Here is a 20,922-nt window from a genome sequence, read left to right as displayed (position 1 = left end):
TTAGTCAACATGAACCCAAATACCCTTTGCAGGAATCCCCCTGAAATTCACAAACAAAATATAATACCCCGGCGGCGCAATCTTTCCAGATGGCGGTGCCGTGGCGGTGATCAACCCGTTCGCCAACATCTTCACCGGCAGAATAATAAGTCTTTGGTTCATCGAAAAACCGTGTGTTGTAAATGGTGGATAGAACAATGTCACCTTAACTTCATGCATATTTACTGCCCCTTGAAACTTAACATTGATCTTGAAATCTTTATTATACTTCAACACTTTATCCGATGTCGGGTTGATCACCGGGCGTTGGCCCGCCAACGCAGGATCAAGATAATGTGGTGAAAACTTTTCCACCCGAAGCTCGGTCGGGTACTGCGCGGTGAGATCATATTTTGCATGCGGGTTACTTCCCGCCACTAAAACTTTCCCATCGGGTATTAATGTCGCGACCGAATGGTACATTCGGGCTAATTTGGTGGGGGCCATTTCCTTAAATCTTTGGCCCATGGGCTTGTTTGGTGAATATAACACGGGTACTAAATTTGGGTCCATCGCGTTTTCCCACCCCGCGACGCCTTTTCGGGCCCCGTTGAGCATTAAAAGGTGGTCCCCAGTGGGTAGGTGGATGAGGTCACCCATGCATCGGCCCGAGGGCATGTCTTGTTCGTTCACCCATGTTGACACGTGGTCAGTCACCGATAATCAATGACAATCTCGTAATGCGGGTGTGAAGACGCGGTTTTTGGTGTGTTTGCTATCGACCGAGGGGTACGCGTCTTCGGTGTTTCCGCCGCAAATGACGACCTCGGCGTGGATGTCACCCGGGGTGACGGTTAGTGGGAGGAGCGCGGCCATTCCGGAAGCCGGGTAGTTCCGGGCCCCGCCCGGTAGTTTCGGGAACTGGCGGACGATGGTCCCCGTGTGCGGGTGGAATATTATGCCGCGGTTGTTGGCGAAGAGGAAAACGTTACCGTCGGGAATGAGGAATAGGAACGGGTAGAGGTTGTTTTCGATGTACATTCCCGGGCCCGGTCTCTTTGGGACCGTGGTTTCTTGGAGAAACGGAAGGGCGAATCGCCTCGGGTGGAAGTCCATTGTCATCGGGGGAACGATTTTGTAGCTAAACGAGTTTCGGCCGCCAACAATTACCGCACTTCCGTCTTCTAAAACTTGGTTAGCCGAATACCTGCGTGACAAACCGAACCAAACCGAAACAATTTGTAACCGAAACCGACCAGTTATAAAAATTTAAAAATAATTTTTTTTTTCGAAATGTACCATCTTTTATCCGCAAGAACATTTTTCTTCTCAACGAAATTGGCATTCGGGTTAGTCATCGACAGCACCCGTATGGACCTAACACCGCCTCTAGTACCACCGGTCGCCACCAAGTCTCCGTTCGGCCACAAATGGCCCGACGAGCACCATGGTTCGCCATCCAACTACACACAATACATAACATATGTGACACATTACATATATTTCTAAAACACCTATGGTTTAAAAACAAAAGTTACATAAATGGTCCGACTTTGTCCGGTTTCAACATCATATGCGATCGCATGTGCATAACAATCGGGCTTAAAGTTCATCTCTGGGCTTTTTGGGCAGTTTCCCGGCGGGCCCAATTCTCTAGCAGACAGGCCCAACGACGTGGTATCAAACCACACCGCTTTATTATTTGGCATCAATTGAAATTGCATTGCGGCGGCACCCATATTAGGGTTATCGATGGCCCACGAGCCCTTATAGTCAGTCTCTATATCAGCCCCGGCTATTGGAACGGGCACCGCATTTTTTAACTTATTAGGGTTAGCATTTTTCGGGCCAGCATTTTTCGCGCCAGCATTTTTTTGGCTAGCACTTTTAGGGGTAGCGGTTTTTGGTTTAGCGTTTTTTCTAGCGCCGGCGCCGTGGGTGGGACCCGCGGCGATGGCTAGAAACACGAGGAATAACAAGAGGTGGAGGCGGCGGAAAGAGGTGGACGGTGGTGGAGCCATTTTTTCAGAAGAGGGTAATAAGATTGTGGCATAAAATAGGTGAAATATTGGTCCAAAAATAATGGAAATCCATACACAAATTTGTTGGTTTGGTAGATTTTGCGGTTGATGATTACAAATACAAATCTAGTTTTGATTTGATTTCCTGATTTTTGTTTTTAGTTGGTTGTAATTATATAACTAAGTTGGCATATATGTAACTTTAATTTATCATACCAAAATATAATTAGATTTTATGATTTTTTTTATTACAGCACTATCAAGCAGAGCGCAATTTGTTTCGGCTCTTTTTATAAAACTCGAATTTGATTGTGTTTTTTAATCTCAAACTCGACCCGCTTGTTATTTGTCAATTAACTTATATAGATTTATATTCCTTCAAAAAGATATATATACACACACTTTAACGTATAATAATAATAATAATAATAATAATAATAATAATAATAATAATTATTATTATTATTATTATTATTATTATTGTATGTAATATTTATACAAATAATTCTCTAATTTAGGCTTGCAAGCTAGCTCAAGTTTAATAGTGAAAGCCCGGGCTTGTGCTCGTATATCAAACAAACTTACTGAGGTTCAAGCTCAATAAGTTTTGATTTGATTTTCTTATACTTTTTATTGATGGGTTGAAATAATAAAAATATAAAACTAGTTAATTATATAGGTGAATTTATTTTATCATCCTAAAATATTATAAATATTATTAGATTTCAGTGATTTTTGTTATTATATATTAAGTCGAGCCAAGACTAAACAAGCTCAACTAAGCTCGTTTAACTTTAACTTGCTTATTTTAACTCGAGTTGTTTCAGATCTTTTTATAAAGCTCACAATGGGCTGTGAGTAGGTTTTCAAGCTCAAGCTCAACTCGTTTATTATTTGTTAATTAATTTATATACATTAATAATTGTTACACACACACACAAATATATATATATATATATATTGAACAGTTAATGTATATTTATTTAATAAATGTTATATATCTATAAATTATATGTTATGTAAAATTTATATAAATAGTTGGCTTGTTTAGGTTTGCGAGCCAGCTCAAGTTCAATGATGAGATCCCGGGCTTGTGCTCGTTTATCAAACAAGCAAATTGAGGTTTGAGCTCACGCTCATTCATGCTCTATCAGGTTCAAGCTTTTAGCAAGCCAGTCGCGAGTACCCCATTAATAACTTGGCTCATTTACACCCCTACTTTTACGCAATAAAGACGTTTTTATTTATATATGTTTATGCCCACCCCCACAAGCCTATAAATGGGACAAACAAATGAAATAGAATGAACGTTATCACTTGACAAAAAATCATAACTATGCAAGCCATTGCCCGTTGGCTAAACCTTTTGCTACATGATATTGCGATTCGTTGACCCTAGTTATCACTTCTGCATTCCTCCACGGCTCGAGGGGCTGTAAAACCGTCAAACAATAACAAGAACATCATTAACCCATATAAATGATCAATGACAAACTTTCAAAATTAAGGGCTCGAGTGAACCTTATTTGAATTAATTTATTGTACCAAAATTAATGAACTTTCACGTTTATTGTGCCAAACTTTTATGGAGGCTTGCTAAACAGGTCGTGTTTATGGGTTAATAGGCCAAACTTGAAAATTGTGTCACACATATAAACCTGAACACACACATGTATTCGTGGATGGACATGAACACGACCCGTCCACCTAGAAAAGAATATATTTAATTTGAATATTAATACATGAAAGTTGTAAGTTACCTTATTATTTTATTTATTTAAAACAATTATGTTTAAAAATATGTAGTTTTATTTTTACAATGATAAAATTTGCCATAAAAATGCTTGCTTTAAGTTATTAGATAAAACACATTTAATAAAAGTAACATAATAATTAAATGGGTTACACGGGTCAACCCGCAAACCTATGGGCGATAATATATAACTGATCAAATGGTAACAAATAAATGCATATTACATCAAGGGATTAAAACTGATATAATTCCATCACATAAAATCAATTTTAAAAGTTGATTACATTTGAAGTCATAAACTCTATTTGCAATATAGATGTACTAGGTTTGATCCCGTGTTACACACGGACGGAAAATATTTAAAACTTCATATATATGTGTGTGTGTGTGTGTGTGTGTGTTTTTGTGCACGCGTGCGTGTGTGTTATATACATTTTAACGAATTGTAAATGTCAGATGATCTATTATTATTATTATTATTATTATTATTATTATTATTATGTATCACGTTGTTATTTTAATTAAAAGAACTTAACATACAAAGACAAATAGAGAAAATTAACAATTTAAAACATAATTTTAAGTTATGTCACATATTTCTAACTTATACTGATGTAACACAAAGTGTATATCTTATTACACCAAATTTTCCTCATATTTTTAGCCGAACTTCATGCAAATTCATTGTTTTTGGTACTTATTTGAGTTATTTGTGAATTTGCAGGTCCGGGCGCCCACCCGACAAAGAAAACAAGAAAAGAGGGCGTTTTGTGGACAAAATCAGCAATCTGCCGACCCCGCACGACCGTGCAAGATCTTGCATGACCGTGCTTCCCGGAGATGCAAGCCAGTGCCGCAAAAATTCAAAAGTGCACGACCGTGCATGGTCGTGCGGATGCCCGTGCATGACCTGCACGGCCATGCGGGCCCGTGCCGGTGTCTGTGCCAGAATAGAGAAGTCTGACCTTTTGGTCAGACTAACGCAGGGTGTTGACTTTCCATGTTGGGCCCCGAACCCGGTGACCCTACTTTAGCGTCGGATTTACTCATAAACACAGTTCTTCAAATCAGAGTTTATTAAAACTTTTCGCGGAATATAAAACATCAATCATTTGTTACAAAACATTAAATCTTTTCTTTGATACCATAACACAAAACTTTATATTTAAAACATCTTTACTTCTTTCTTCAGATGCCAGCCGTTCAATCCATGCCGTGTGTCATCCTCATGCTAACTCTATAATCAGCTCACCTGCGTGCATACTAAAAGTCAGCTACGCTGAGTGAGTTCTAGTTAATCGAACGCCATACAATACATACACATACACACATATCCGTAGATACATATCCATACTTCACTAGTTACCCTTCTGTTCTACATACATACTTGCTACCATACATACATACATATCTACAATCACTAACCTCAGTCTACCGAGAGTACGTTCATAGTTCACCGTCTATACCTGTACTCAAGGTCGTGAACACGTACAAGGTTCGCAGTCCTTACCTATGTTCACCATTTATGGTACGTACAAGGATCGCGGTCCTTCCCTATACCATAGTACATCCACAACACGTACAAGGTTCGCAGTCCTTCCCTATGTTGCAACCTAATTCATAGCACGTACGAGGTTCGCAGTCCTCCCCTATGCTACAAAATCAGCACGTATAAGGTTCACAGTCCTTTCCTATGCTGAAATACATCCACAACACGTACAAGGTTCGCAGTCCTTCCCTATGTTGCAACCTAATTCATAGCACGTACGAGGTTCGCAGTCCTCCCCTATGCTACAAAATCAGCACGTATAAGGTTCACAGTCCTTTCCTATACTGAAATACATCCACACCACGTACAAGGTTCGCAGTCCTTCCCTATGTTGCAACCTAATTCATAGCACGTACGAGGTTCGCAGTCCTCCCCTATGCTACAAATACAGCACGTATAAGGTTCACAGTCCTTTCCTATGCTGACACCTATCTACATTACGTATAAGGTTCGCAGTCCTTATCTACGTTCACATATATCATCTACTTCACGTATAAGGCTCGCAGTCCTTAACTACGCCATCACCAGCCGAGTCTATGTCCGACAGAAGCTAGAGGGATTTGTCATCCTAACTTACTATGTCGAACGTAGAACTCACATGCCATTCGTGTACCTATATACACATACTTACATTATAACATAAGAACACTCTAGGCATTCTTTACCTCATTCATTTAACAACCATACCCCTTGTCGTTACGTGCAATATCCGAAGATCGTTCACGCCCCGACAAGTATTCATTTGAAATATTCATACATCTTCGATATATAATATTCGTACCTTTATTTTTAACCTGACAGTACGCGCAATATCCGAAGATCGTTCGCGTACCGACAAACAATCATTCATATCTATCACACATATCACATATGACATACACTTATCACTTAGGATAAATGTATTAACAACACATCGAGTATGCACACAGCCCCGAAAACATAACAAGGAATGGGGCTAGAAACTCACCTGAACACGGTTACGTTCACCGTTTAATCGTAATCCCTTTCTTCAGCTGTGCACGGCTGACTGTATAACAAGTACACGTATCAAACAACTATCACTACTCATATCATCTTTCCAGTCTTAACTACTACCCACAACGAACGGGGGTCCGGGGGCAGCGCCCCTGGCAGCGGGGTCTAGGGGCGGCAGCCCCTAGCAGGGTCCAAGGGGCAGAGCCCCTGGCTGGGGTCGAGCTGGTCTTAACACATTAACTGTCTAACTTTAGGCGAAGTTAAACCTTAAGCGAACTTAGCTTTAGGCGAAGTTAAACCTTAGGCGAACTTAGCTTTAGGCGAAGTTAAACCATAGGCGAACTTAGATTTAGGCGAAGTTAAACCTTAGGCGAACTTAGCTTTAGGCGAAGTTAAACCTTTGGCGAACTTAGCTTTAGGCGAAGTTCATCAGGCGAACTTAGCTTGCAGGCGAAGTTCATCAGGCGAACTTAGCTTGCAGGCGAAGTTGTCGTCTGCAGGTTCTGTTCGCTCTTAAATCCTTCGTTCCTTAACCAAATAACTCGATTTAGGTACCCATGGAATCGTCTGACCAGCGCCTACAAACCCCAACTATCAAATCGACCTAACATCGATGTTTAGAGGGTGCGATTTAGGCATATAGGTTACGGGTCCTTTTTATCAATCGATTAACCCATCAAATCATAACCATTTTCAGTAAGTTTAGCTTTGTTGGATTCGTTTTTACCATACAAACTCAGATCTACCATTTCTCAAATCAAACCGAACCTATACGAACGATTTCTAACCGTTAACGTACCTTGAACGAGTCGAACTTACGAACACGAGCTGGTCTTGTTGCTTTGGTTCGTCACGACGATCTAGCACCAACTAACGTTTACTCTCTCTCTCGGATCCTGCTCGTTTATGGTGTGTGTGTTTTTGAATGTGTAGAGATTAGAATGGAAAGAGATGAGGTTTAGGGTTTTATGGTGGTTTAGGGGATATTTATATCCCTTAAAGCCCATGGACCTAAGGCCCATTCTCATTTAACCCATCTCAAATAATCTAACACTAGCCCGACTCATACCAACTCCTACTCTATTATTTATTTCCCGAACCCGAGTCAACTTTCCCTCTATTATTAAGTAATATAATTAATATCATTTTGGAAATTTCGGGATGTTACACTTTCCACTTATATGCACGCCCGTGCATGGGCCCGTGCCAGACGTCCAGAAAGCTTAAATACACCTCCACTACTCCCATTTCAAGTGTGGAGCCTTAGGGGAATTCTCTAAACTTGCTAGAAAATTATTGTGTGTTTGCTAGAGAGAATTCAAGGCTTCTATCTTTGTTTGATCATCCTTTCAAGTAGCAATCATCATTCATCTTATTTTGCAATCTTTTGTTCTTGACAATGATTTGTAAGATTACTTTGATTTTGGTTGTTGTATTAAGCCTTATGGGCTAAATACTATTGTTACTTAGATTATGTTGAAACTTCTACTTATGTGATATTTATCTATGCATGATTTTGGTAAATTGGTGTTCTTCAAGTTTATGACATGTTCTTGAATAGAGTTTAATGGTTGAATGCTTGTTTTAATTCCTAATCTTGTTAGTTTGATAGATGCTTAGCCATAATATGTTGGAAAATTATGTGTTGAGTATTTGTTTATGAACTTAGTTTGTGTATGCATACTTTGTTTATATCACTAAGTTAGGAATGACTAGTGGAAATTAACTTGGTTATGAATTTTAACAAGCATGAAACCTATCACTTGATATTGGAAAATTGTATGGTGATAATATGATTCTTTTGAGTTGGTTAATGTTTGCTAGAGATTAAGGCCATAATCCTTAGTTTATATTTTGCTAATTTGAAAGACTCATGTGTTTAACTAGTGTTCTTGAACTTGTCTATTTTACATGATTCTAGGTGGTTAGTTTGTTGTTTTCATGCTAGCTTTCCTTTAATTGTGAGATTATGTAGTTTTGACAAACTTACTAATCTATGATTATTAACTTGTTAAATACCCATCATGATGTTTTGTTGTTAGTATTAGGTTGCCTTGATTGGAATTTGATATTGATGCTTAATACATGATGTTTGCCGTTATCATTGTCATTTTGTCACTAAGTTTAAGTGGATGCATAGTCTAAGTAGCTTTGTTTGGATTGATTGTTAGTTGTATTTTATTTGCTTTGTTATTGTTATATGCTAGTTTAGTTACTTGAAAAATTATTTGGATTATTTGTTTGGTTAAATTACTTACAAAGATTTAGTATCAAAAGTTAGCCGTGTCCATGGATTAACATTCGGTTCTTACCGATATTTTGCTACAAACGATAGGTACACTTATCTTTCGTGTGTGGTTTGGTTGTTGGTGAAAACCATTTTTAAAACCCAATTTGTGTGAAACTTTTATTCAAATTTTATATATATATATTCGCACACGTCATATACCATACAAAAAAGACATAATAGTTATCATCTACTAAAGTCATATGTTGTAAACTAAGAAGCGAAAACATGCAGATGTTGTAACATAGGTTGTTTGTTATAAAAACTATTTTTTATTGAAATTAGAAAACATTTAAGTACACAACATAAAAAATGCTAAAAATATGAATATAACAATGAGATATAATTATAATAACCGCGCGTTTAACAAAGCAACAATATAATCCAAACTTCGTGATTTAAACCACAATTTCAATCCAAATGTTCATAAATAATTTCCCAAATCCAAAAAAATAATAATAATTTCCCAAAGTCTCGAAATTAAAAAAAAAATAACAATGAAAACAATTAGTTGTCTTTATTACTGAATAAATGATGATTATAACAATTTATTTTGAAACTTTCTTTAACTTAGGAGTAAATGTTTAAAATTAATGTTCAAATTAACATGTGAAAATTATATAAATGAAAAATTGATGAGTTGGAAGCGTATGTGGTCCATGTGGACATGCTACTTGAATGCCATGTGGAAACCTCGTATTGCTTTAATGGTTTAGTAAAATTTTATTATTATTACTTGGTTAGATCCCGTGTTAAACACGAATGGAAATATCTAAGACTTCATATATACATATATATGTATACACACACACACATATATATATATATATGTGTGTGTGTGTGTGTGTGTGTGTTATACATTTTAATGAATTGTAAATGGCAGATAATCTAACATTATTTAATATAATGTATCACATTGTTGTTTTAATTAAAAAAATCCAATATACAAAGAAAAATAGGGATAAGTAACAATTTAAAAATATTTCTAACTTATACCATGAAATAAAAAAAAGGACATATTAATTAAAACTTTATCATGAACTGAAATCATATGTTGTAAACATGTAAATGTTATAACATAAATTGTATGCTATAAAAATTATTTTTATTGAAATTATAAAACATATAAGTACACAACATAAAGAATGCTACAAATATGAATATAACAATGAGATATAACAATTATAATTTTGATTAAACCGTTTAATAAAGCAACAATAAAATCCAAACTTCGTGACTTAAACCACCATTGCAATCGAAACATCCATACATTCAGTCCAAACGTTCATAAATAATTTTCCAAAATCCAAAAAATAAAAAATTAGCAAAGTCTCAAAATTTTAGAAAATAACAATGAAGACAATTAATTGCCTTTGCTACTCAATAAATGGTGATTATAACCATTTATTTTGAAACATTCTCCAACTTATGAGTTAATGTTTAAAATTAAATTGTTTATTAGGTAGATAATTTATTTATAGAAGTTGTATGCTTGACATCCTATGTGAATAACCTAGTTAAATGACATGTGAAAAAAATATGTTGCTTTAATAATATAGTAAGATAGTAAGATAAGATTACTTATATAATAATTGTTTAAACAAACAGGATTAAGGGTGTTTTTTTTAAATGATTTAAGTACCTAAATGATCAAGATTATCTTTATTCAAGTTTAAACAATAAATTTTACCCATGTTCTTGATTCGTGTTTAGAGAAATAATTTTTTTTAACTAATTTTTTAAGTAAATTCAAGTTTGACCAATCAAATAAAGATTCCAAGATTCTTTCTTGGAACATTGTGTGAATTTATAGTTTATCTAATCAACATTTACCTAACCCGATTGCATCCGAACTCTTCATGATCCGCATCCTCTTACAAAAACCGGTGAACATACTGCAACAGTCAATAACATAAAGGTCAAACACCTTTGACAAAAAAGGGTTTGATTTTTTAAGTCAAAACAATGTAATTAACATACTTACAAACTAATGTAAATAAAGAAACAACTTTAGTATTGACTTTTGAATAACCAAAGTCAAAAAGATTGACCAAAAAAGTCAAAGGTATGAAACTTACTACCATGGAACATCACCAACAAGCATCAAGTCACCATCTTTATCTTCATAAGTTAGCACATATTCATAACCATTAAGAAGATCCATCAATCGGCTTTCACTTCCATGTTGACCTGAAAAAGTCAACGATATTCGAAATTAATACTGGTAAAAATTTTGACCTCTAATAATAACATTTGAATTAACAAAAAAAAAAGTTAGATACCAAGAGTGAAGGTACTAAACATTGTTGCTAAAGCCAAAGAAAGATCCAAGTAACTTGAATAAGTCTTTAGATCCACTTTCCTCAAATATGGAGCTCCATCCATGCTCACTTTCACATAAATGTGTGACACGGTTTCTGCATTCGGGTCATCCTCATTTTTTGTGTTTTTTTGAGTCATTGAATTCTTTCGAAAAGATCGAATCGGAGGCCATCCAACCACTTGTGCCCTGAAACCAATCAAGAAAAAAAATTAGACGTTGACTTTTTTATATATTTTGACTTTTGAAAGTCAGAGGTGACTTTTCAAAGAATAACAAACAAGAGTATATGATCATCAATATACCAACAAGAAGTTCATATTAATATTGAGTTGAGAATATAGGAAACTAGCACCTTAATGTACAAAAAGTGGTTCCAATGTGATACTTTTTCAATGAAAAAGTTTCACTAGTCCATTAATAAGTACAAAAAAAATTATATATATGAAAAGGGAATATGTTCATAACAACAAACATATTAAAGCATATTATTGGGTTGTTTACGGTACAAAATAAGTTGTTTTGATAAAAAGTATACCATGAACCACTAACTACGATTCTGGGGAATGACAAACTATTTTTTTTTCAAAATTATTAGTTTGTATCAAAATTTTAAAAAATAATAAATATAGTTTCATTATTATAATCCAGATAGGAAACTATATTTTCTAAAAGACAAAAAAAAATATAAAAATAATAAAAGGTTAAACTGCTTATTTGATTCACATAATCAGTTTCAAGTTTCAAACCGGACTGAACCATTACACCACACCACAGGTAAAACATTACAACCGAACCATATGATCTCAAACCGGTCAAACCAACCGACTTGCTTCGATTTACACGTTTCAATCCATTTTAATGCTCTATAAACAACTCTAAAAGTAAAATACATCACATATGTAACAAAATCTTAAACTCCATTCATATATACAAGTTTGACTTGCAAAGCCAAACATATTATACAAGCCAACAAGAGACAAAAATCCTTACTTTGGTGAAGACAAAGATGAATCAACACCACCTTTAGTATCTGAGTAACCCCTTTTGGCTCCTGCCACCAAGCTCTTCATCCCACCATTGATGCTTCTTTCTGGTGACTCGGAACCAGGCAAACCAAGTCTTAACTCGGTGGCTTTCATGTTCAAATCTTGGTTGTGGGTTTGTGAGGAGTGAATGTGATCATGTTGTTTTATGGATATTGACATTGAAAATAAGAAGGTTTTGGTTGGTTTGTTAACATGAAAATGGAAACAACAATGTGCATATAACATTTTGTATGATTTATTTTTGTGTTTTATTTTAAGTGGGATTGTTTATTTAAAAGAGACAAATTATAAGGAGAGAAAAAACAATTTTGTATTATTATTTACATGTGATGATTTTACCTTTTGAAAAAGGTAATAGATTAATAAAAAAAATAATTTTTAAGTTTTAATAATATAACTAGTTATTGTCTAACTCGTTGCGATGGACAGTTTAAAAACATTATGCAGCAGTGCAAAATTATTAACGAAGCTTGAGGGCTACCATATGAAAAGCTTGTGGGATTAATTATGCAATTTAATGAAACTTAGGTTGATTGTATAATTTAATGAAAGTTGAAGGTTACCTTTTGATATTACCTAAATATATAATTATACACAACACGAACCTAATACAAAATTCGTGTATTTGAGTTTAGCTAGTTTTAACGATCTTCAAATCAAACTTAAATTATTTCCGGTATCGTTTTAACTTGTGTTATTTGTTAACAACGTTGGTTATAACTTATAATAGTAATATATCACTTGTTTCATTCAAACATATACATTTCTATATTGAAGTTGTGTTTGATTAAAGTTTATGTTTTATACTTATTAAAACACACATCTATTGACTTTGTTAATGTTAGATATACACATGCAAATTTGTGGTCTTGTGCTTAGAAAAAGGTGGCATACAAACACTTACATATTCTTGTGTACCTTAAAGTTAGAGTCTTCTTTGCTTATCTCAAGGTAAATTCAGTGTACTTGAAGCAACAATTACATAGAAACATTATTTTTGAAAAGTTTAGTACACTCCTTTTATGGGGTAAACACCCTAAATGAAGAACTGATCACCCATAAACCACTCGCGTCGCATCGACAGGGCTACAAAAGCCACTGTATCAGCCAGCAGATGCCAATGTAGCACATTACAAGTCGCTATCGATCAATGGTGGTGGGATCCACATTTTAATCTAATGAGTATGAGGACATCTACATTATAGGAGACCACCATTTGTGATGTCATTGTAGATGCGGTAGGAAGCTTGTATATATGTAATCAGTCTATTGTAAAACCTTTAACATAATGTATGAAAAGGTGTAATGTGTATGCACTCTCTATAAACTTTTATTACTTTGTATTGTATTGATTCTCTGATGAAGTACGTTTTTTTAACAGCAATGCATTATAATAAAACAAACATAAAACATTGATATCAAACAACCATAAAAACAATATTCAACAATCAAAAGTTCAATATTACAAATCTATATATGAATAATACAAAAAGGTAAAAGGTTAATACTCAAGCAATGTAAGTTTCAAGGTGGATAGAGAGTGGTAATTATCATTGGTGGGTTCACTACTTCACTATGATTTTCACTTTTGTAAGAAGTTAATATCCAAATAAGTTATTTCATAAAAATGACAACCCAAAAAGAAACAAACATAAATAGCTAAAAATAAGTACTACCATAAGTTCATGATCACCCACATAAAAATGATCAGGATGTGTCCAAAAGCTAAACATAAACATACATAATTTTAATGGTACACAAATCAAATCAATAAACTCTCACATGTCATGTGTAATAATTATTGAAAATAAAGTAAGATGCAAAACATTTAGATTATGGATGTCATAATCTTAAACAAAGACTTTTGATTAGCAAACATTTTGGGAGACAACATGAATCTTGTAACAGCATAAGCTGACCCCATGAAAATATTTGGATTTCATTTCAAATAAAAAGTGATCAAAATATGTGGATGTGAATTGACCAATCCACGCTATGCATAAATTAGTAACACCAACTAAAAAAGGTTAAGAGTGAACTAGAAGGGCCCCACCTAATCAGTATATGTTCAGTCTGTTTGCTTCAATTGTATATTTGTATCTATACCATCACCATATTTTCAAGGAGTTCCCTACCTTAACATTCATTAATCAGCCTCGTCTCAACTGTTTTGAAGGCCTAAATCAAAATAAAAGTTTGAGTCCTTTATTAGAACACACATATTTTTTATGCTTAGGATTCTTAGGACACTTGGAAATTATGAAACTAGCTAGTGTAATTTTATGAGCGAGGGAAGTTGTTATGAACTTAAAATACTTTAATATGTAATATCCTTGCCAAAGTTCTCCCAAAGATCCTTAATTGTGAGCGTAGCTTCAATTTCAAGAAGTTCTATGTTAATTTTGCCGCTCAAAGCCTCAAACATGTAGTTGAAATTGGATTACCAAGCCCAAGAAATATAAACGATGCCCAGGTATTATATTACTTTTTTGAAAATTAGGCCTAATCAATGTCGAGGCCCAAATTTACAGCTTGGGTTGCTTGACTCTGGAGCCGGCCTTGTCATTAGTTATACCCTACATGTTCTATAATATATATTTAAAGTGCTATATATATATATATATATAAATCGGGTTAGTTTGGAACTAGAAGACTAAAAATTTAAGAACCATTTAAAAAAAATAGAACAATTTTCTAGCCATCGGATCCACAAGACGAGCATTTTTTTTGGTGGCGTTTTCGTGGTAAAGATATGTTGTAGTGTATTTATAATACGGAGGTTGATACATGTATTTTGCCTATTGGGGGGGGGGGGGGGGGGATGTCTAAAGAGTGGAACCCTTGAAGGATCCAGGATGGGCGGGGTCAAAGGGAATGAGCAGATCCAGGGCGGGCGGGGTCAAAGGGAATGAGCCCCTAACGGGGTCTCGATAGTTGGTTGGTATGATCAGGTTGGTGATCTTTGTAAACGTGATCATTGGTAGGAATTAATTAACAGTAAAAAAGTAAAAGCGGATCAAGAACAACTATGGAGTTTTTCCTTATAAACATCGTTCGTCTTACATATGCACTCCTCTCATTCCCTATTACCTCTCTCTTACTAGTGGACACAAACACCCTCATTGGGTTGCTCTTATAAGCAAAATAAACTTGTGGAAATCTCATAAATCTCATGATAGATAGAAATAAATTTACTTCTTACACAACAAAAATAAAGAGTAAAATTCAAATTATTACTTGAAAACTCATCAGTCATTACATTAAATTGACAAATCAAGTTAATGTAGAAAGTATAGAGGTTTAGATTTGTTAAAAATGTGGATAATGAAGACAAGGAAAGAGCAAGTTGTACAAGAAATCAAATCAAAATAAACATGCTTCATATTCTGGATTTAACCAAAATCAAACAACTAGAGTGGTACTCCCACTTGAACCCTACATTTACAAACAAAAATATAAAAAAATATTGAAGTTGAGTTGTTAAAAAAAATACTGCATATATTATATTACCAAAATGCTAAGTTTTCGTTTTCTTATTAGTTAACCTAAAAAAATCATGTGATAGGTGGAGCAATTTTGCAAAAATCTAGCCATTTTCAAAATTACTGGTAAATCTATCAAATAAAATTGTAAGTTTAAATTAAAGATTTACTGAAACTAATGAAAAATCGTAAGCTTAAATTAATAACTTACTATAAAATTAATGAAAACTAAAATTTTGATACTTAGAATTTAAATTTTTATTTGAATAGAAGCTATTATAACATAAAATAGTATGCATCTAATATCTAGATTTATTTAAAAGAATATAATTTTTTAGTTTTAAAACGCATTAAGTTTTTAAAAAAGTTTGAAGTAATTACTTACTTCTTAAATGAAGAGACGTATATTTAACGAGACACTTGCATAAAAGTACTACCACTTTTACGCCAATTTGGCACGCGCAAAAGATTTATCACTTCCGTGTCACTTGGTACAAAAGCTCCAACATTTATGCATAATATCACTTGCATAATCGTCATATATTTACACTTGATTCCACTCAATTTCAAACATACGGATCATTACGAGCATAATGGGAAAATAAAATTCTAAGTGTAAACAAAAAAGTGTAAATCGAACTCAAATGAAAATTTAAGTGTAAACCAAATGTAAATGTATTATGATTATAGGAGTGGTACTGTCTTTCACAATGAAAATAAAATTTAAGAATTTGTATTGTTTAAATTGTAAATTTGTAATGGTATTAAAAAATCTTTTCTTATAAACAAAAATAAATTCACAAGTAATATTATATTTTATAAGTGTAATATGACAAGCATGAAAACAAAGTAATTATTGTAGTAATGTATTCATGTGAGTACATATCACAGAAAGGTAGATCCTAGCATACGTTTCACTGGGGCCCATTGAGTAAAAGATTAAAGTTAAATAGGGCCCTTAAAATAAAAGACTGAAATATGTTTTGTTTTACTCTGGGCCCAAATGGCAAAATATTAAAATAATCCAGGGCCCATTAACAGATTAAAAAGTTATTTACTTCATGATTTTATTTGGGCCCATATATTAAAAAGTTAAAACGTAGGTTCCAATGAAATAAAAGTTGAAAAATTTATTACTAAACTTCATGACCTAAAAATCATATCCTATACACTTTGTTCAGGTCGGGTATAAAATCGGGTATTTTAAATCTGGGTTTTGAATACCCTATTTCAGGGTATTGAGAAAACCCTATTTTTCGGGTTTTTTCGGGTATAGATTGGATTTTATAAGGGGGCTGCACTTATTTGGGGTATTTTTTAGGTATAGATCAGGTATTTGAAAACCTCGGTATCGAGTATTGAAAAGCATGCGAATTAAACCAAACTTATCGTAGCTTAAGCTCGTTTCGAGTTCTATTTCAAAGTTCAAGCTCAACTCGTTCTGAGCTTTACACTCAAAAGTTTGTACTCAGCTTGTGAGTAACTATTTATTCAACTTGAGCTCAGCTCCTTTATTATGTAGTTAGTAAAAATATGTTTTTAATTATAATTTATATATTATTTATATTTGTATAACTAATTATAAAAGTTAATGAGTCAAGCTTGTTTATTTAAATGAGCTTTAGTTTATACTCAATCCATCATTTAGCAAGCCGATGTCCAGTAGCTCACATCGTTTACACATGTGAGAATGGTTTCAATACTATAATTAGTTTGCTGCATATAATTACAAAAACTATACTACTATTAGGGCTGTCATTTTTACCCAAAACTCAACCCGAGAAAACCTTACCCAAATTAACCCAAACCGAAATGATTCGGGTTGGTTCTTGGGTCTGATTTCTAGGTTTCGGGTCAACTGAATAAATTATTAGTTTAAAAATATGAAAATACGATATTATTATTGAAAAAATTACAAATTTTGTTTTTTTGAATTAGCTAAATTATGGAATGGGTCCTTTTTCAAAAATGAGTTTCACTTTTTATCCTTTATTCGTATGTTTCACTAGGTTTTTGCCCTTTACACTAACGGTCATTCACATTCTCTGTTAAGTCTCCTCATATGCCGCGTTTTGGTCATTTTACCTATAAATTTTATTATTAAAAAAACCTAATATATAAAATCAATAAAATATCTTTCTTTATCCTCCTCCACTCAACCCCTCATCTTCTCACTCAACCCTAGACACCATCACAAAGAACTGTCGGCCACCATCTGTTGCTGTTGGCCTCCACCAATAACACTCGACCCTCTTTCATCCAAGCCATTGAATTCGAACTAAATCCTGAATTTTCAATCAAACACCTGAAACTAGGATTGCGATATACATCTAAAACCCCCTCATCGATTGGATTTTATGGAAGAGAAAGAAGGGGATAAACACCATAAAAATCATCACCAACGAGAGAGGAGAAAGGTTGATAAGACCAGGCAATGTGATGGGTTAGATCAGTGTGGATGGCGGCGGTGGCTTTGACCGACGATGGTGATCGGTAATGGTGGTGACGACTTCCCAAAAGTACGGTTATGCGTTTTTATACTATTGCAGCAATTGTTTTCACAAATATGAGCCTCCATTCTGTAGCTTCGATTTTGGTTGATTTTGACAGGTAGCGGTGGTAGGTGGCTGAGGTTGTGGTGTGTGTTATAACTGGTCATGGTGGTGGATCTGACTACTCAAGAGTCAATACATAAATATTACACACACACATATATAAATATATATATATATAATTCTTTTAATTTACTTTATTTTTATTAAATGACAAAAATAGATCTATTAGATTAATTGACCAAAGTACCCTCATGTGTACGGCACATGATGAGACTTAACTGAGTTTTTGGATGACCGTTAGTGTAAAGGACAAAAACCGAGCAAAACATGCAAATAAAGGATAAAAAGTGAAACTCATTTTCGAAAAGGACCCATTCCATAATTTAACTAATTCAAAAGTACAAAAATTGCAATTTTTTCTATTATTATTAGGTATGCACATCGTATACGAAACACTCTACACATTCCACTTGTTCCTATTCCACCGATTATGGTTAATCAACTATTTACTATTAATATATCTTTATTATTTATGGCAATAACAACTGTATTCAAAGAATGTTGCTTTAGCTTTCTATGTTTATTTATTATTTGGTTATTTACGTAACAAGTAAAGAAGCATATGCATGCTTCAGTGTTCGTGTTGTAGTTTTTCTTTACTTTTTGTTTCTTTTTTCTATTTTTTTCTTAGATGCCCGAAACCCGATTAGCCCAAGCCGAAAAAACCCAAACCCAAATTACCCGAACCTGAAAAAAACCGTGACATATTCAGTTTGGGTTTAGGGTCTAAATTAAAATTTGAAACCCAAAGACCTGACCCGAAAAACCTGAAAAACAAACCCGAAGAACACCCCTAACTACTACAAGTCTACGATACTCATCAAACTTATTTCATAAACCAATATCATCATCATCGTACTCGGTAAATCCCACCGATAGCAAAGCTATGGTAGGGTCTTATTTCATAAACCAATATAGAAGGTTGAAAACATCATTCCCGTTAGAATCATGTATTGTGTTGTACAACAATAGTCAGTTTGACCGGTTACCCGACCTGCCCATTTTGCTAGGTTTAAATGCTTAATAACATCAATACTTCATACCCGTGTTGGGGAAAACAGTCAACATGTCGGGTCAAAACTTTTTGCTTAATATTGCAAGTAAATCGTTCCAATGGGTTAGTTTTTCTCGGGGCTTTCCTATTAAACTCCCGAGTCGTTTCTCTTCAGAATCTATCTTTTCCCAATCACTAAATGTTACAACTTGAATCTTTCTATTTTCTAGTAACTGAAGAAGCCCTTCTCTACCTGATGCATATTCATTTGTCGGGTCTTTTTTCGTTAAGTCTTCAGATATACTTGCCACCTGTAAATTATTTAACCCATCGTTTCATAAATGATTACAAAAATATGTTTTCGCTGTCTTCAGATATACTTTGCCGCTTGTGTTTTGGCCCTATAACAACTTTTCATCTGTTTGACCCTTTTTCTTTTATATTGTTAAACAAACCGAACGTTCAATAAACTGTTCGGAAGGACGTTCGATTATGTTTTTTTATTTAATAAACAAAACGAACTTAATAAATTTGTTAAGTTAGTTAACGAACGCATGGGCACGTCTCTTCGTGAAGGTTTGTTTACATCCGTTGACTTAAATGTGTTTCTATACGTTCATTCATTTAATAAACAAACGGGCATAAAGAAAAACCTTTATTTATTTAGTCAAACAAACGAACATTTATATTAAAATTTAAATCTTTTAGACTCATTTATATCTCCATTCGTTCATTTATGTCCGTTTACATTTGTTCACTTAATTTCGTTTATTGTTCATTTATATTAAAATTTAAATCTTTTACACTCATTACAATTTATATTGTTAACGAAAAAATAAACGAATGAACATGAACGAGCACAAGCACAAGCACAAGCACAAGCACGTTCATTTTCTTAACAAACAAACACGAACAAGAAAACCTCGTTCATTAATTGTTCATATTCGATCATTTGTTCGATAAAGGTAAACGAACGAACACAAACAAGAAAACCCTGTCGTCTAATTCTTGGTGTTCGCTAGTGGTTAAAGTTTAATGAACAAAAATGAAGATGCTTCGTTCGTGTTCATTTGGTTCATTTACAAGCTTACAGCTTACCTGTTTGACCTAAATCGACGTGCTTATATGTACACGGGTCGACATTGATACCTCTAGCTAATGACATCAAAATGCACAAAACCATTCTAGTATCATTCACTTACAGTTTCTTCTGCATCATAAAGATTTGTAGCAACTATTCCAGTGGGCCCTCTTTTTAACCACCCACATACATACAATCCGTCCTCGGTTTGATTGATATCAGAAGTAGACAAAACCCGCCCTTTAACATTCGGGACCACACCTATAAAAGGTTCATAAACAAAGCTCCATAAGTGTAGGTCAAAAATGGAAGGTGAGTAACGGGTCAAAAGACTCAAAACGGGTCGGGTCAAACTAACACTTTTATGTCCAAAATTAGAAAATTCTATAAACAATTAATTTGTCAAATGTTTTCATGAATATAGTTGTTTAAAAAAATTTTAATCATTATAAATGCGCTTTGGGTGGCGTTTGACCGATTAGACCCATTTCTTTTTTAGCTGATTCCTTAGATTTTGATCCGTTAAAGATATAAAATACATACCTTTGGAATGGTCAAAAGGTAAACCGTCACCGGTATAGATTTGTAACCTATGCTCTTTAGTACCAGTCTGTATAAACATCAAATTTAATTGTCATATAATGCTTTTGACACGCAAAAGATTAAACATATACGGTTCACAACTTCACATAGACATAACTCATGTGGTGTTTTGTTTTATTAACTTTCAGTTACTAATAAATAATAATAATAATAATAATAATAATAATAATAATAATAATAAACTTCAAGATATCAGGTCATAATATGTTTTCAA

At 34.1% G+C, this 20,922-nt stretch overlaps 1 protein-coding gene, 1 long non-coding RNA gene and 1 pseudogene across 2 annotated transcripts; all 3 read right to left on the bottom strand.

The window, feature by feature from the left end:
* On the bottom strand, positions 1–2,000 carry LOC143589355 (putative aldehyde oxidase Art an 7 pseudogene; annotated as a pseudogene).
* A 1,395-nt stretch (positions 2,001–3,395) lies between these two features.
* LOC143589364 (auxin-responsive protein IAA27-like) lies at positions 3,396–12,106 on the bottom strand. The gene is made up of 6 exons (XM_077070142.1): positions 11,878–12,106; positions 11,634–11,762; positions 10,847–11,073; positions 10,643–10,754; positions 10,398–10,459; positions 3,396–3,433 (listed from the first exon to the last, which is right to left on the bottom strand). Exons 1-6 carry the CDS (start codon positions 12,090–12,092, stop codon positions 3,396–3,398), a joined length of 783 nt encoding a protein of 260 aa, XP_076926257.1. The 5' UTR covers positions 12,093–12,106.
* Positions 12,107–19,056: 6,950 nt separating this feature from the next.
* LOC143589359 (uncharacterized) lies at positions 19,057–20,731 on the bottom strand. Its single transcript, XR_013145271.1, has 3 exons — positions 20,649–20,731; positions 20,227–20,366; positions 19,057–19,335 (listed from the first exon to the last, which is right to left on the bottom strand). It is a non-coding gene; the product is annotated as an uncharacterized LOC143589359 (long non-coding RNA).
* Between the last annotated feature and the right edge of the window lie 191 nt (positions 20,732–20,922).

Source organism: Bidens hawaiensis, unplaced genomic scaffold (assembly GCF_021521415.1).
Source record: "Bidens hawaiensis isolate Kalapana, Puna unplaced genomic scaffold, B.hawaiensis_p1.1 tig00037397_1, whole genome shotgun sequence".
In the NCBI taxonomy this organism is placed as follows: domain Eukaryota; kingdom Viridiplantae; phylum Streptophyta; class Magnoliopsida; order Asterales; family Asteraceae; genus Bidens; species Bidens hawaiensis.
This window is presented reverse-complemented; position numbering and strand designations above follow the sequence as displayed.